The sequence below is a fragment of the Doryrhamphus excisus genome, chromosome 13 (genome assembly GCF_030265055.1).
Source record: "Doryrhamphus excisus isolate RoL2022-K1 chromosome 13, RoL_Dexc_1.0, whole genome shotgun sequence".
NCBI lineage: Eukaryota > Metazoa > Chordata > Actinopteri > Syngnathiformes > Syngnathidae > Doryrhamphus > Doryrhamphus excisus.
Window position 1 is genome coordinate 12,012,074 of NC_080478.1, and position 18,946 is coordinate 12,031,019.

Sequence of the window (18,946 nt, forward strand, 5' to 3'; positions counted from 1 at the left end):
CCTTTTTAATAGCTGTATAGTTTGTGCCAGTTACTGTCTACCACCCATTTATCGAGGATCAGTTTAACAATGGTCCAAGTAGTGCAAACCTCGGCTTTAGGGTGTAGACTATTGCTAATTAGCCACCATGGCAGTTACTCTTCAGCTTCATAAAAGAAACCGTTTCTGGAAGAGTGGAAAGTCGAGGCAATGTAATGATGACCTCCAACCTGGAAATAAGTGTTGGATATAAATGTGATTGCCCAAGTTCAACTTGCACTTAACCACTCCGACACATTTGATTCGTGCCACATGGTTGCTTTGTTGAAGGTGACTGTGGTGGACACAGTGGAACTGTAGTCTGACTTTTATGGAACATGTAATGTTGACTTTACCATGTGATGAAGTGTAATATGGCAGCTCTTCAATAAATCACGGTGCTAGGGCTAGAGCTGTTAAAACCCATAGCTGATAGTAAAAATGTTTATTTCAGTTCTAAAATAAAAATTCCAATGTCCCTGATGTGCATAAGGATTACTGATGAGTTTAAATATATTAGCACTGCCACCAGTAGGGATATTATATCCGATATGGGTTTGATATGGTGCTGCTGCTTACTTGGTGCCTGACCAAATAACTTGTGATATTTTATCATTATAGTAATGTGTTGCTGTGTGCATTGTTGTTGTATAACCAAAACAAATGTCTCTTTCAGTCATGCTTGATATGCTTTGCCATTGATAACTTGCCACAACCGGAACAAGTATTTTGGCTGCATAATATTAATTGCTTCAATTAAATAGTGGCGCAACTTGGCTCGCGCCATTATATTCCAGTGGATTCCAATAGATAGATTGTTTGCGCCATTACATTCCAACGGATTGCAATTGATTGTGACATTTGGTTCCACTTTGTGGACACTTGCACCAAGCAAGATGAAGATTTTAAACATTTTGAAATTTTCTTGCCTCCAAACTCAACTTTTGCCGCCGTTATGGGCCACCATGAGCGAGTTGGGAGGCAGTTTGAGCCACTGCACGCCACTAGGCACCTTATTGGTGACACGAGGCGTCACAGCAAATTTCATTTGTGCAAACTGGAACCAACTGGCGCCGGCACAGTGGACTCTTGGCATCAAAACTGAAACAAATAATAATAAGAAAACCTTCTATACATTATGTTAGGCATTTAATTCTTTTGTAAACATCTAAAGTGGCTCAGAGGGCATGCAGTGCGTGTAATGATTAGCAAATGCACACTCCAAGGCTGTGTTCACATTTGGTTCAGTTAAAGCAGGGGTAACAAACTCATGCCATCAAGGGCCGAGACACTACAGGTTTTCTTTCCAGTCGGTCACTAAAGCAGGTGATTTTGAAGATTAACCCTCCTTTGGTTTGAGGGAAGGAGCTCATCAATTAAATCACCTGCCGGAGAAACTGGTTTGAAAGAAAACCTGCAGTGCTTCGGCCCCCTGTCGACACTTGAGTTAAAGGAAATCGTGAGGACCAATCTTAAACTCGCAGCAAAAAAAAATAAAAAATATGAAATGATCAATATCTGACAACATGCACATGCCTGTTAAACGCTGTCTCTCTTGCTGAGTCCTAAATGTTGAGTTTTGCCATGTATTATGTCATAAAAGCTTAGTCTTGCAGACAGGTTGTGACTTTATACATGTGGGGTTTTTTTCACTGTGCAGTGTTGGTTTAAGATGACTAAACATTGGTTGGAACTTGGAATTAACGATGTTAGTTGGTAAAGAACTACACAGCCACTGATTGGGACGACGACTTCCGGTTCCGCTGCTAACAGGGACATTTTGTATAATAACTTGACAAAAAGTGCACAAAATGTTTCCCTTACTCGGAAATGTACGCAAGGCAAGGCAATGTTTTTGCATACATTTTAGATTATGTTAAGATGTTAAGCATTATATTTGAAGTTCAGCATGTCAGCCACATACCTTTTCAAGAGCTTGTTTGATATGACGTAACTGTAGCTGCTGGATGCCTGTTGGATGAGTGGGTGCCCACCTCGTATTTGTAATGCTTGTCTAAAACTGAACAAGGGGTAGATATAAAGTAGGAGTCCTGGTCTTGTGACAGTGTGAGACCACTTTTCCCAGGTGCTATAACTGACATAAAAAAGAAAACACGTATTGATTTTTTTTGTCTTTCTTTGGTGTTCTTTTTTCCCTTTCCATTGACGTCAGGTTTTTACATCATGCTCTCCAGTAATAGCTCATGGTGGGTGAACGCATTTTTGTGAGTTTGCCATGATGTCCTGAGATTCTTTTTCCATCTCAGGATAAAGGTGTAGCGACAACTGATTCTTTGAAACAATTTATTATACCCAAGTTAATTTTTGGTTTAAAGTTTTTTTTTTCTATCAACTGCTCCTTCTGCCAAAAGAACATTTTAACTGTGATGTGGGTGGAGGGGGGGTGACCAGAGAGGAGGAAATGACAAAGACAGAGGCAGGAAGGGAGGGAAGGTGGAGAGCAATACCAGTTTAAATTACGTAGATCACTCTTGCATCAGATTTGATTTTTTTGTACTGTTGTTTACGCAGGATTTTCATTTGTTTGTTTTTGAACAAATTGATGTCTAACTTTAATTTGTCTTATGACATCTTCGTCTGTTTGCACATTGATGGAATGGAATGCTGTGATTGTGTAATTACATGCTTACGCACTTCTTTCTGCGCTTACAGTTCCGTGTGTTCACCAATTTATGAATATTGAAAACCATGTGTGCCTCGTACCAGTGATGATATAGATAATCAATTTGCCCATAAAGAACACACTTGTTTAAGGGTGGGGCAAGACAGGGGGGTAAGTATGTGCTTAAATGCAACAATAACACTTAACTAAACTTTTCTTTCTTACTCATCTAATACTACTGCCACACTGTACCTATCTTTTGGGAAGTCATTTGTCAAGTCTAGACTTGGCCAGCAATGCATGCTGGCACTAAACATTTTGGGAGTTCCCCCAACAGCTTTGCTTTTTTTTCCAGTCAGTGTGTATTTGGCCAAAACGTTGTGCTTTGCTCTAATGGCCTGCCTAGATTCTGCTTATTCATTCATTGTTAGATTGGAATTTCCATCAACATCAGCAGCATTGTGTGTATTTGTTGGTTCTTCCTTGTCATTAAACACCAGTTGCTGTGTTGGGGTAAATCAGCTGAACACAAACAACAATACGGTTTGAATTTTGCACCCTCACTTTATCACTGTTATCACAGCACAATTGCTGTTTTGTGTTTAACTAGTGCCTATTATTAGTGGCAAAATATTGAAGTGCAAGTTATATGTTGTTATTCTGGCCACTAGGCATCAGCAATGCCACAAAACATTGATGATACATGACATTACATCACATTACCGTCACACTGCATGTAGTCTGACGTCTGGCATGTCTGCCAGGATAGAGTGATAAGACGTTCTCCTCCTATTCTGTGTGGAAGTGGTAAGTTTTTTTGCTTCATATTTTCTTTCTTTCCAGTTCTTCTAACTCGTTAGCTTGCTAGCATGCTATGCAGTCCTGAAATGGAAGCCCATGACCATTTTTCTTTCCATGGATCATTTTTAATAGATATGATTACTGCAGATGGATCTACATTTTGTATGAAGAGCTTTGTCTGTTATTAGTGACTCAATTTCCTTGAAGTGTAATTTGTCCTGCTCTTGATTTTTTTCCCCTTGCATTTTAAAGACTTTCTTCTGAGAATTGCATATTTTTGCACTGTGAGACAATGACAGTTTGAAGCTTTCAGCTCCCAAAAGAACAATGCAATATAAAGCGATTCAAATTACTTCTTGCAACCGTCTGCCAATCTTTAATTCCAAGTCTTGGTGAGCGCTTCCTATCTGCTGCCACAGGTCGTCACTGGATACTTTTGTAACAATGGACCTCATGTGGCCTATAAAGTTAGGTCAACCTGGGCATAGTGTACCAACTGGAGCTATACCGCTTCCTTCCTGCTTTTGCGAATAATGCGTTCCAGGTTTTATTAGGGCTTATTATTGGCAGAGCTCACTGACATGTCTGGGAACGCTCTAGGCAGGCGAGGCATTGTTTGCAAATTGAGAAGCTTGATGGAAAGTGGTTTAATTCCTAAACCTGCAGCTCATAGATGGGAGAAAACAAGTGCCACAAGACAATCATCCCTGAACATATTGGTACTAAAAGGGGTAAACCAGTTTAAGAATGCATGGGTTTTTTTTCCCCCTGTCAACAAGTTGAACTGTGTTGGACACAAACTGCATGTATCACACTGAAGAAACACTGGGTTGAGAATGCCAAGTGTCTTAAACACATGACAAGAGCAATTTAGGATGATCTTAGACTTGGCAATCTCTGGGGGCGAAAGAGGGTGTGAGCCCACTCTTGAATTAGAGACTAACAGATTAATTTAATACTTGTTGTGAGTTGTTTAATGCCTTGCACTTTTAAGTCAACAGCAATTTATTGGATCTGGTTGCCAGGAACTATAAAAATCATATTCAAGACATAAAAAAACAAATATTTTCTGTTGGCCTATATAATTATCTTGCATTTTCAGATGCCAGCCCCTCTCTCATTGGCCCAAGATAAATACTGGATTCGAGGGGGTACAGACAGATGGCACAAGAAGACATAATTCTGTTAACATGGGACGATACTGTGTGAAGACACCATATATAGGTGTGCATGTTGTTCTTAAAGGGACACTGTATGTATCAACAGGCACATAGAAAATATTTCACTTAGACATTGGTGTCTATTTTCACCCTGTATTTTAAAGTTGTTTTGCAAGCATACTTTATGCAGTATATGTATAAGTAATAGTGTTTTCCAAATTTATGTCATTAGTGTTAAATCTTCAGGCTAACCAGATTTTTTAATACCAATTTTTAACACTGATATTAAACCAAATCTCCATCATAACATGATTAAATGTAGTTTATTTGCATTCATTAAAGAAGGCTGGAGGTTGTATCATGAATAGAATTAATATGTAACACAGGTCTATTAACCTGTGTGCTGTGATTAGATTGCCGTAGATTAGATTAGACTATAAAGTCCAACGGAGTGTTATTTTGGCCACGCAATATACATCCTCTGTGGGTAAAATAGTTGTTTCAAACATCACTCAAAATAACATGACTTGCATTTTTAGTTAGTATATAAAAATGATATGGCATAAGAAATTGTGATCATTGCATGTTCCTCTCTTCCCATTAGGAGACCTTTGCATTATCCAGGGGGTTATTTTATACATGAACAAGGTGTACAGAGGTGTTTTTGCACAGAGTCTTCAGCAGAGTACAGTGGAACCTGTGTTAACATCAATAATCCATTCCAGATGGTCAGACTCAAACTGAAACACACTCAAATCGAATCAATCGGTCCTATACGATATCCAATTAATCCATCCAGACATGCAAAATGTTGACACAAAACACTTAAAAAAAAGGATGAAAAGGATAAATTGACATTTATTGTCCCCTTTACCATGATAGAAGACCTGATTGTTGACAGAAATGGCTATGACGAGCAATGAGGGAGGAGAACTACCGGAAGGGTGGCAGCTTCGTGTTTTGTGATGAGCGATTTCTTAAATTCAATAGTGTTTCACCTTGTTTATCAAAGTACTGGAATTTGCAACTCCATTGTGGGTTATTTTGCAGCTGTGGTCAATAAGCACTAGTGGTGTAACTGTGTTAGTTTGCAAAGAACCACAATGTCAACCACAGACATCATAGATGGGTGATGGAGGTCAGTGTTAAATGAGTTTGTCTCTCGGTTTCCATGCTAACACGGTGCTAACGGGGCGTTTTGTGTTTAAAAATATAGTATTCCAAACACATGAAGAATAATGTTGTGTGTTAATAACACAAGAATATGCGTGTCATATTGTACGCTAAGCGGGAAATGTACTCGAACCAAGGAACCTGTTCAACTATTCAATACACGTGTGCCAAACCGTGACCACAATATCAAACAACATTCAGTTTTATTATTATATATTATTTATTACAATTAAAATTAAAGAAGGCAAGATAATTTATTTTTTATATTGAAAAAGTATTGAACTGTAACACAAAGGCATGGAACTGAACTTGGAATTTTGTGTATCGTTGCACCCATAGTGACTGGGATTAAGTACATATTAAGCCTGAGGACACTCCTCCTGTAATTATTTGGGGAGTGTTTCTGCTGCATACCCGTCTGAAAATGACACTTAGTGAGTTGTCACTGACTTGTATTTTTTCTTTTCAGTGAAGACAGATCTTTTGTATTGGTTTTGTTCAGTATATACCCATGAAAGATGTTCCACACCTCCAATGACTGAATGTCCTGTTTCACTTGCTCTTTGGTTCTTTTACAACACAATTCCGTTGTAGGATCAAACTTTTTATTTGCTTACTTTTTATTGGCCTTGGCCTACTTGGCTGAGCTCTCCAGTGCTTTTATTTCTTCCTCTTCCACCTCTGATCCCGCCTGTCCTCCTCAGTGTAGATCCACTGATATTCTGTGTCACAATCCTGACACAGCATTTCTTCAGTCTCTTTTCCATTTCGGCATGCTCCTGCCCCTGGGCCCTGACTGTTGTGGACAATGCCCATCCTTGTTTGCATCGCCCCCTCATTTCGGGAATCCCGGCATTGCTGGTAACCACTGGTGGATCAGGATGATGAAATCACTGTCTCTGTTTAGCTTGCCCTTGCCATTGCAAGGGAGTTAAGTCACTTCAGAACAATGGATTCTTTCTCCATGTAGTCTAATACGGAATGCCAGGAAGACAGACAGACACTCAGCCAGTCCGTTGAGGAGACACACTAACCTACGTCAACAATATTTCAGTATCAACAACAATTCTTAATATACTGCAGAAAGGTGGAGCTACAAATTATGTACCTCCATTCTAATTTAGCCATTAAGAATTTAGTTCTGCATAATGCTTGTGTGCATGAGGAAGACAGCGAGAACAATGATGCACACAAGTTGGGCATTTAGTGTGGCATTGCTCTGAGGTCATGATGGTTGGACCGCCTGTTTTTGTCGGCCCAACTATCACTATCAGAAGTAGTGGAAAAGGTACCACTGTCTTTGAATGTAATGTGTTTCCACCAAAATGTATTTTGTATAAGGTGCTGATTTATAAATCCTCTGTATGCATGTACAATTGTATATGTATTTATGTTGAAGTTAGAGCTGCAGCAATTAATACATTAATCGATGCTGAATGGATTACACAATTAATTGACAACTTTTTTGGTAATATCCCCCGGTTTCAGTCTCTCAAATGTGATGTTTTTTTTTTATCTTTGTGTTTTAGCCAAAACAACATATCACACTCATCAATTCTGACTTTGGAAAACAGTGATGTCCATTTTTGCTCAGTGTACTCGTACTCAGCTTGCAATTTGAATACGCTTGTATGCCTCACTGTTCTTCATTTTGTTGCATTTTGCTGGTTTAATTTTCAAATTATCTGTACAGTACAGAAAAAACAAATGGATATTATCAGTTCGGTTCGCATCTCCGCTGGACCTCTCTGTGTTGAGTTTGCGTGCGTGGGTTTTCTCCGGGTACTCTGGTTTCCTCCCACATTCCAAAAACATGCTAGGTTAATTGGCAACTCCAAATTGTCCATAGGTATGAATGTGAGTGTGAATGGTTGTTTGTCTACATGTGCCCTGTGAGTTAAAATCTTCTATTTAAGAGGCAGGAATTCAAAATGTGTGATTTAAAAAAAAACAAAACCCATTTCATTCATTAATTACCAGTTATTAATTAAAATACTTGTTAGTTGCAGCCCTAGTTGAATGTAAGCAAGATTTTGAATACTGAGCAAAATGTTTTGTCTTCCACAGCATTTGGTCCGATGGGATTCAGGCAACCCAGACTGTTTGCTCCAGCTTGTCAAGGAACTTATCCAACAGTACCACCACTACCAGTGCCAGCGTCTCCGTGAAAGCTCCAGGCTTCTCTTTGAGTATGATAGCCTCCTTGAGGATCCTAACTATGGACGCAATATGGAGATTTATGCTGGACACAAGAACAGCTGGGTAAGGACAAATCCACATAGATTCAGTTATGAAATGTCCATTGTGTGATAACTAATTTCAGACAATTACAAATAAAATATATTTATTAAATAGACATTACTGTTTTTACTGTATATTATTCTAGGAAATCCAACTCTGGACTTGAAAAGTGCTAATAACATCTAAGCAGTGGTTCTCAAATGGTTTGGCTGCAGCACCCACCATCACCCTTCAATGATGAACGATGACCTAAATTACGGACATTTTTTAATGGAAGCTTCTCAAATAGCTCATTTATTTAATACATTTTACCTAACTTTGAAATGTAAAAAGACTGAAGGTGTTGCAAGCAGCATATCCTGTTCTCTTCCTGCTCTGAGCATGTGAGCTGTGCCCCAAGTAACACACACATGCGCAGGAGACTTTGTTTTGGTCGTGTCTTTTTGAGCCAGTTGCCAACAACCCTTTTAATGAAAATACATTGATCATTTCAGCAACAACACTTTTTATCCACTAATTCCAAATTATTTGAAAAGGTTTCCAGCACAATTTACTGTATATCTTTTGGGGAGTTGAATCGGAGCATTTGCACATGGACCTGGATGAGAAGTGAAATAAGAAGTTAAAATTAAGCGAATCCAGTTGCTTTGATTCAACGCTCAGTAGGTAAGTTTAATAATAATAGGAGGACCATTTGTTCTGTAGACCACCCCTCTGCCTGAGCCAATAGATCAAATTGGACAAACAGTACCGCCATGCTGTACTTGATGGTCGTCACTGGGGGCAAAATGTCCCCATGCAACACAATGTGAACTTTCGCTTTATGATGCTCTCTCCTCCAGTAGATATCTAGCTGTGTGTTGCACAGACGGCGCCTTAACGCAATGTCCTTCCCCTCCTGCTTTAACGTGACCAAGTCCCCAATAAATATGGCACGCACCTCGTGGTGGCATAGCAAGCAAAGAGGACAGACGCAAGCTGTGTTCAGAGACATCGGGTCATTGTGGCAAAGCCATTTTTAGTAGTTTGTGGTTTCTTTGCCAAAAATAATTTGTAATTACCCACCAGTTGAGAATCACTGATCTAAAGTCTGTTATAACAGAGACTCTTCTCCTTGTTAGTTTATGTCCTCTTAAGTGAATCTATTTCATATACAGTTGAATTGACTTAATTTGGTCCCATTTACAGCATGTCGCCAACCCATCCATGGCAAACACTACATTTGTTTAATAGTGGAATATTGAATAAATGAAGCATTTCAAGTTTTATTTCAAATTTGGAAAGGTTTTGTAGTTAAGCTGTGCAGCCAAGATGGCGACTATTGAGGGTGGTGGGTGTCCAGCATTGCATACTCGCCATTTTGACCTTTTTGAGTGCAACATCCAGGTACTGCCGTACTCCTCAGTACGTATGGAAGTGCACAAATTGTGACACAGTATATTTACAGTAGCATGGCTCAAAACCTACAACAGCAAGTAACAATTGTTTTAATAGTTGATTAATCTGAAGCTTGGTGTTTAATCAGTTAGGCCCTAGATATACCTTCTAAATATGAACCAAACACAGTTTGTGGTTTGGTAGAAAAGGGGTAAAAAATGTTAATCAGTTAGGCCCTAGATATACCTTCTAAATATGAACCAAACACAGTTAGTGGTTTGGTAGAAAAGGGGTAAAAATATTGATCACTGTTTTCTAAAGCAAAATCTTATTTTGCCTGGATGACGAAGAAAATTAAAACTACTATTCACATTTGCTGATCTGAAATTAGAGCATCAATCGATTCATCATTGATTCATTGATAAATGGTTGTAGCTCTACGTTTGTAATATCAGAACATTTTCTGCAAAACAGTAATTGAGGAATATGTAAATTTTCATTAGCAATTTAAGCACAGGTTCATCTTATAATTTGATTTGATCATGCCATTAATCAGTTTTGGAAGTCATGCATATAAGAAAGGCATATAATCGCTGCTACGTCAAAATACTCTAATTCTTCTATTTCAGACAGGAGAGTTTTCCGCTCGCTTTCTTCTCAAACTCCCAGTGGACTTCAGCAATATCCCTGTCTATCTACTGAAGGTAATTAACTCAACATCATTACACGTATTGACTCATGATCACTCCGTCTGCCTAGAAAGATATGGTATGATATCACATTTTTGTTTTTACAAATGCATGTCTATATGTTTTGTATAAACAGGATTTATTCAAAATGAAATTCAACCCTTGTGAATGAATGAAGACCCTAGTCTTTGTGGAGGATGTGTGTTTGCTAATAAGCAATCTGTCACTCCTGATCTTCTCTGAACCGTATGGTGTCTGGAGGCTGCTTCACCAAGCTGGCTCTCTCTTTCTCTCTCTCTCTCTCTCTCTCGTACCCTAGTTCTCACTCTCTGTCACTTGCCCCATCTTTGACTGCTTGCAAAAGCTGGAGGCTGTGGCTCTCTGGCCTTTTCCAGCATGGCCCTTGTTTGTTAAAGGAAATGATGCTAAACATATGGCAAACAGCTACAATCATCAGTCTCACACCACCCTTAATCCCCTTGTCTCTCAGACCTGGAGCAGAGCTAAAATGTGGCTCTCTGTGTCTCTAACTCTGCAGGCAGGCTTTCAGTGTCCACAGTGATGTTTTAGAGATGCATTCCTGCTCCCAAAAGTTTTCATTTCGAAGAACATTTCTTGCTTCATTTCTGCAGAAAACTCTGCTGGTGATAAGGTTTTTTTTTTTAAACAAGCTGTCAATAGTGTAGGCAAGTTTCAATAGATAGGCACTGGGAAAAAAATGTCTGGTATTTCATTTGTGTGTGCTGTGTTGTCATAAAGGAACTATCTTTGAAATTTTAGATTTTTTTTTTAATAAGTAAATCTCAAAATCTCCATATGGACCTACATTCCTGCCTCCTCATCACAACACATCACATCATATATTCAACATTTCTTTTTCGCTCCACCTTGGTGTGCTGCATTTGGCAAGTGAGGCATACATAGTTTCACCACATCACGATTAATGAAGCACATCTACATAGGGGAGAGTAATAAAAATCAGCCTACACCCTGTCCGCCTACACAGCATAGAGATAGTGGATTATGCAGTATATATACTGGACTCCACTCAAAAGCATTGTATACCAAAAATGTATGACCTGAATATTCACAGTGACAGTTGTCATGCAATTAGTTTTGTCAATGTGAATGCTGTCGAGGGTTGCGGCACATCTCTTCACCACATGCAATCTGCTGTGAAATAATTGCACTGCATTTGGTTCATCCATTTTTTTTAGATGGTGGCACAGATCCTTACCAATTGGGCAGACAATTGGAGCTTGACACTCAAATTTATATATGCGGCAATCAATTCAAAATCTAATTTAAAAAAAAAACGGATTTTCTTTTGCTTTGTGAGTGGCGATTTTTTTTTTTTTCCACAGATATTTATACACGTTATGGCAGCTACCAACACCAAAAGAACAATATGATAAACAACCCCAGGCATGGTTTTATTTAGATGTGGTTACTACAGATTCCAGGCTGAGGTACAGGTTGAAATATTCTATATTAAGCCTTAAATGTAGTATATCTCTCTGAATATTGACCAAACAGCTTACACTTCAATAATCAAACTGCTGATGTGTTGCAGAAGCGGTCAGCCAGGTAACATAAGTAGAGGTCAGTTGACCCAGATTTGTATCAGCCTCTTCTCAAATCTGTGGAGGTCCTTGCTGGAGGATAGTGTGTTTGGCATTGAAGCAGAAATTTCATTCAGACATAGGCAAACTTACACTGGTTGTGATTGCTGAGATGTTGCTAGCAAATGCAGAGCTGTAGAGGACAACCGTTACCTGGGGCAATGTATTCATGTGGTCGGCGCTCACCACAGTGGGCATGTTTACCTTTCTGCATCTACTGGACAGCCTTGGGGATGGGGGAGGATGCTTGTTGATTTATTTTTTTAAGGGGGCAGCTTGTCATCGGCAAAATGAAACAGTTGGGATAATATAGAGAGAAGAGAAAGAAGGATAGGGAAACGCACACGATGGATGTTGGCAGTTGTCTCGAAAGGGCACGTGGGCCTTTTGGCCACTGTTGAAGTGTCTCATTCTTTGAATGTACCTTGACCTCTGGGTTTGTAATGTGTTTGATTCTTCAAGTATCCTCTCCATTTGTTATGGCCTTCAAATAGATTTTTGTGATTTACAAAAATATAATATCACCTGCAAACCTGTTGAATGACCAGTTAAAATCTACAATTGTCGACCCAACTCAACAAAATATATATTCAGTATACATAATATAGTATACATAAACTCTGCAAAAATAACTTAATATGAAGACATTTGGGAGATAATGTATAATACTGTTACTGTATTTTCCCTTTTAAATTGAAATTTAGTTTGCCATTAGACTGGAGCTTGCACATGCCAATTTAGTTCAAATCTGTACAACAATAGCCACGTTTACAGTTTTTTTTCTTTCTGAATGGAATCTTTCCGAATTACTTTTCCGAAAACAATGGTATACATGGAAAATAATATTCCAATCTCTTGTCCACATGTGCTGCTATAATCAAACAGAATAGTCCATGACAATGCGCAGTGAGTGATACCGACTACCCCGAGTTTTTCTTTCACTTGTTGGAATAACTCCGTATTGAGAGTTTTTCGTTCATCCAGTCTTGAAATTTTGTTTGGATAAAATCAACTTTCTGCCGCAGTCCAGTGTCGATTCCTTATTGACACTGGAGGTTTTTGGATGTAATGGAGGACATGAGGGTAGTTGGTGTGAGAGAGACATATGCAGAATACAGGGTTGGATGGAGGAGATTGATTTGCTGTGGCGACCCCTGAAGGGAAAAGCCCAAAGAGAAAGAAGACCTGACCGAGCAAAATACCAGAAACCTATACCACTCTAATTTGTATTATATTAATTTAGGATTATGTAAGTGGTCTCTTAATTCTTAACATGACCAATCATCTACCGATCTTTAAAATTTATAAGTATAAGGAGACAAATGGATGACAAAAAAACACATACAGACTAAGAACAGAAAAAAGTATAAATTGTCTTATAATTGCTCAGAGATTTAAAAAATGCCAACTGTACACGTACAGTGAAAATGGTTGTAGAGGGTGTGGAAATGTTCTCAGGAGTTACATTCATATGTCTATATAAAGACTTTTTTTTAAAAATCCACTGGAGTGATGGTACGTTCATGACTGAAGCTACTGCTCTTGCCTCAGTTGAGCTTTGTTTCCCCAAAAGCGCTTCCCTATGCCACCACCTCCGAAGGCAATTGGTGGCTGTGTGTTTGGCTGCATGTAAATGTGTGCAACTATTACAGAGCCAGTTGGATGTAAAGTAGTATGTTAGAATGGATTTTTTAATATCATGCAGTGGTGTCTGACCACAAACAGTCAAAACACAATTGAATATAAAACATTCTCTACAAATTAGAAGTAGCGCAATTGCCACTTGTTGTAGCAGTTTGGAGCTGGCAATTTGTCTTGATTGCCTGCTGCATGTACAAGTAAATCAATATGGTTGACTAGCAACCGATCAGTCCGGTGTGGACCGCTCCTTTCGTCCTAAGTCAGCTGCAATAGGCTCCAGCTTCTTGCGGACCCTAACCAGCATAAGTGGTATAGAGAAGTGCAAGGATCCTTGGTTCCCTTTAAGTATGCTATATATAGTAAATTGCTTGTATTTATGTGTCAGCCCTGCTTCCTGTGACATTTAACCAACCGGATAATCAATATACAAACTGGATGACTGAAGGAATAGTTTTTTTTTCTGATCCCCAAGACTATCTACATTTTATTGTGGTATGTAATTTACTCTGATGCCCATTATAGTAAATACAGATCATATGCAAGTTTATAAGACACAAAAGGTCTTGAGATTTTTTTTTTAACTGAAAATAGGTGTGGGCCATTTTAACACCCTTAAGGCATTTATGTGAGTTAAATATTTACATACACTGAATATACTGCAAATATTACCTTTATTGTAGAAGTGTTTTCAAGAGGTTATTCAAGTCCACTTTATAGTTATACATTGTTTACTCTTCATTTGAGAGCAACTAGTGTCTTACACACCATGAATTTTGGATTTTGTATGAAACTGACCTGAAGGTTTGCATACAGCCTGAAGCATTGCCTTTATCCTTATCCTGGGGGTAGGCAGTCAAACTGGACAAAGTGTATGGTTCAACCAAGGTACTTGCATGAAATTATGTTTACCCTAATTAATTTTGGTCCTGCTTCCTCCGACTTCCCCCACTCATACACGCACACAGACACAGACACACACACACACACACTTCGACTGCTGGAGCACCACAGGCAGCAACAGACAGGATCGCATTAGGATGTCTTTTTTATTGGTGGTGGTAGCCTCTCTTAATTATTTCTGTATTATAATAATAATATAATATTATATATAATATAATATATATCATTTCATTTCTACATCCAAATGGTGCAATCCCTCAAGGGTACACTCATCCAGAGAATTTGAATGATTAACCTACTCTGCTCTAAACGTGACTTCTTCATGATAATTCCCTTTTGTCACATTACTTAAAAAGCAAAACATGTTTTTACCCTTTTAACCTGTTGCAGGGATTACTCACCATATCAGTGTTAAGTGGGTTGTGAAGGGGTCAAACGGCGTGCGTAACTAACAGATGGAAGTCATCTTATTATATATTGTCCTTCTCAGATCAGTATTTTAACTTTAGCTTACACCAATTTAGGTCATTATTAATATTGTATGTATTCAAAGAAAAGTATAGAATAGATTGTCTATTTTTTTGGGGAGGGGGGGGTATTTTGGTTTTTGATTCTAAATATGCTGTATCTAGAGTAAATATTTCCTCCATCAGCTCTGGTTACTGGTATCTTATATAACCGTTATGTATACAGCCAATCAGGCACAAGGATCATCTTTGATAAATACAAGGGTTTTGAGTTAAGTGATCAAATTCCATTATACTATACACAGCTTTGGCGGAAATTAACTTAATAAACGAGGGATCATTGTGTAGCAAATTATCTTTCTCTCAAGGAAAAGCAACGGGAGATGTCAATATTTATTCATTCATTCATTCATTTTCTACCGCTTATCCTCACGAGGGTCACATGCCGGTACACCCTGGACTGGTGGCCAGCCAATCACAGGGCACATATAGACAAACAACCATTCACACTCACATTCATACCTATGGACAATTTGGAGTCGCCAATTAACCGAGCATGTTTTTAGATGTGGGAGGAAAACAGAGTCCCCAGACAAAAACCCACGCACACATGGGAGAACATGCAAACTCCACACAGAGATGACCAAGGGTGGAATCGAACCTGAGTTTCTTAGTTGTGAGGCATGCATGCTAACCACTCGAATACCGTGCAGCTGAGATATCAATATAATAATACCTAATACTTTTTGATCTAGATTGTGTCATTGTTATTTTTTTTGTAATCTACATCCCCTACGTATGGGCCACAGCTGCGGTTCCCATGCTTTTCCGGTTGCCACATAATTGTTGCGGCTTTCTCAACCACTCATGAGGCTTTGGTTGTTGTGGTTCTCTGTCCTACTATTGTCCCCACTGTGCATGACAGTTGAGCTTTTGGAGAAGTTGTAGCTGAAGATAGACTCATGTGATGCAATAGGCTTTCTCAATTCTCTGTTCAACTTTAATGCTATAGAACAAACATACATTGTCATGGACATGACACTATGTCAGCCCTTGAAAATGTGAATATGTGAATGTGACAAAGAAAGCTGTGGCTCATAGACTATAAGTCTTACACCCATCATTAAGTGTCAGGGGAGTGATTAACTGAAACAGTTGGCCAATGCAGCCAACTTTGGTGTCTTAGCTAATCACTTTTGTTGACACGGTACCCATGGATTTATATAGTTGTTCAATTTGCTGAAATGTGCCATTTGTGTAGTGAGCAACATGACAAAGAACAAACTGGAACCAAACAGTGAGTTGTGTTTTTATCGCTTTATATCTTACGCTGATAAAAAAAAAGCTTAGCCCTTTTGCGTGACTGTCAAGAGTTTAGTGGTTATAATTTGTGGCCTTGCTGTGGCCTTGTACGGTAAACACTGACTAACAGCGTAGGAATCTTAACAGCCATAAAATAATTCTATGTTCATCCCCAACGTCTCAATGTGGCTTGTCTCAGTTCAGCAAAATAACATAATAAGTATGTTTTCCATGTTGAAATCTACTGTTTACTATAGCCCTCTCGCAGAAAAGATTATTTTCCTCCTGAAGTCAAGGTTAAGTGCATGTTTATTGTAGGGATGCTCCAAAACAGTCCGAGACATTCGGGAGTACATAGTTTTGATGACTTAGAGAGCAGTCAGCAAACCCGCTGAGAGAGGCTGGTCATCTTGTCCGATGAATTCAGTTATTTTTTGGATTATTTACTTTCAACATTTGACTTTCATGCACATACGGGCCAGTGTTGTCCAGCGTTGGCTGCATTAGCTGCCGTTTGATCACATCGTGAGCCTTGAAAACTCACGATACTCAGTCAAGTCTTTGTTCTTCAAATGCTGTATTAAATTAAAGCTTTTTAATACGCTACCTCTGCAAAAACATTTTTGTGGCATGTTTTGCGGGGTGGAAAATTTAGGGCAATCTCACATACGGCAGGTAAGTTCCAAAAGACTGCCATGATTGTTTTGGCTTTGGCACGCCTGCGTACTGTGAGGAAAATGGATGGTGGAAGGTCACTGCTGCCTGCATGCTGCAGTAGCACAAGCCAATGGTCATCAACGTTGAAAGGCGTTTATTGGCATTTGCTGATCACAAGCTTTTTTAAGAAAATCGTCCGATATTTATTGGCTTTAGTGGCTGATCGATTGCGCAGCCCTAGTTTATTGTTGTTAAATGTGAAATGTGGGCTCTTATGTTTTGCATAGTGCTCTTAAAAATGTTGCATAAAGCCCTCATCAAAATGAACATTCAAAGAATAAACTATTTATTTTCTGATCACGTTATTGATTGTACAAAAAAATATTGATAAACTACCTAGTCAGTGTCATACCAGGTATCAAGGGGTATGCATAATGATACTGGAGTAGCGAATGCTGTCTTCCATCTTGCAAGTGTGAAAGCCTGCTTTATGTTTTCAAAAATCATCTCCAATGTACATGGGAAAAAGCAAAGCAAAGTTAGGAATAAATTAGAGTAAAACCGTAGCATATTAGGCTTCATTAATTTTGCTTCATAGTGCTTTTTAAAGTCCTGTAGCTGAGTGATGGCGTGTCTGTTTAGCACTGTGACATGGCATTTAGTAGGAAAGCAAGTTGCCCAAAAGACATCGTCAAGTAATTGCCAGTTTGGGCTTCACTAATGCAGTGTACGACTGAAATCTGAAAAGGCCAGCCAATGCTTCCACGCAGATTAACAATTATGTGGCTTTTTAATGGCGGCTGTATTATAGCTTGGTATACGCTTGAAGAAGAATTTTTAAATGTCACACATAACATCTCTAAAACAAAAATGGGAAGTGAGTGTTTGAAGTATAATTTTTACTCTAAATATGTGATTATTATCAATCTATTCCAGGGATCTAAAACTCGTTTTCAGTGAGGGCCACATAACAGTTACAGCTGCCCTAAGAGGGCCAATTGTAACTGTGAATATATATACAGTATGAATAAAAATATGAATATAACTTAATATTGCCGATGCAGTTAATTATTATATTTTCACTAAGGAATTGATGGATTTGAACTTGCATTGAACTGTGAAGTCTTTATTTTTGATAAATATTTGATATTTTTGATGTGTGGAATATATCCGTGTATGATAGATAATATTAAAATTGAGAAGAACTACACACAGTACATTTTTTTCTGTCGATATGAAAGAACAAATACATGTAGAAGGAAAAAAAGGTGAAATGCATTATCAACACATTGTTCCCAAGCTTTCGCCTGTCACATCTGGTTCCTGGGCCTTACATTTCACACATGTGGTCTATATGGTGTACATTACTGACTGACAAACACTGTTGGATAATATTGATCTTGGTGCCCTGTCTCAAGTCATATATACACATAAAGCGGCTACGTAGGATTGTCGTCTTTGGTTCAAAACAGCATGAAATGGCAGGAAATGCAACTGCCTTGGATTAGCTGATACAGCAAACTGTAACTGAAGTTGCAAAAGAGAAGGATTCGTGGGTTAGATGGAATTTGAGTTTTATCAGTCTTACTGACAAGAACCCCCCCCCCCCCAAAAAAAAAAACACGAATCCCTGTGAAGCTATATTAAATTAAATTAAATCCTTGTTTACGTTTAATTGGTTCCAGACCTGACTTCGATTTCTTGTTTATGTGTAGAATATTTCTGTAGATAGAGCATAGAAAAGCTGTTTACAACTATTTACTAAACTATTTACTAAATATGGTTTTTAAAATCATGAGAGAACTCTAATATATTACTATACTATTTCACCTTTTTCTGCATGTAAAACTTTAATTATTCTTGATGAGATGTATCATTGTTCATATTTTTGGCTGTCTGGAACTAATTAATTGGATTTACATTATTTCCTACTGCCTATTGTCATGGGCTTGTGCCTGAACAAAAACTGTATTATCCAGATATTTTTTTGCACATTTTTTGTAGTTTTTGAAGAATCAGTTACTGATCTTGATGGAGATCTTTACTTGTGATACGATTGTTTTTCTTGTTGAGGTTTGAGCCTTCTTGTCAAAGCTCCAGAATTTAGCAGTAATTTGGGTTAATTAACATGATCAACATGTTTAAGAGCCTGCTGTGACCACTGCCAGGTGGTTTAACATCTGGTAGTCTACAGTTTCCAGCCTGCTGAGAAAATGTCACAGGACGGCAACGTTTAAATAGAGTCTCGATAAAGCTGCTCCTCCAAATATTAACA

At 38.5% G+C, this 18,946-nt stretch overlaps 1 protein-coding gene across 4 annotated transcripts in view; it reads left to right on the top strand.

Moving 5' to 3' along the window:
* babam2 (BRISC and BRCA1 A complex member 2) overlaps positions 1-18,946 on the top strand; it is a 98,431-nt gene that overhangs the window by 42,430 nt on the left and 37,055 nt on the right. For all 4 annotated transcript variants that reach the window (XR_009132327.1, XR_009132329.1, XR_009132328.1 and 1 more), the window contains 2 exons: positions 7,843-8,037; positions 10,023-10,097. Coding sequence is in view for 1 of the 4 variants with exons in the window: in XM_058089944.1 (XP_057945927.1) it covers positions 7,843-8,037; positions 10,023-10,097 (270 nt within the window). In the remaining 3 variants the exon portion in view is untranslated. The remainder of the gene's footprint in view (positions 1-7,842; positions 8,038-10,022; positions 10,098-18,946) is intronic.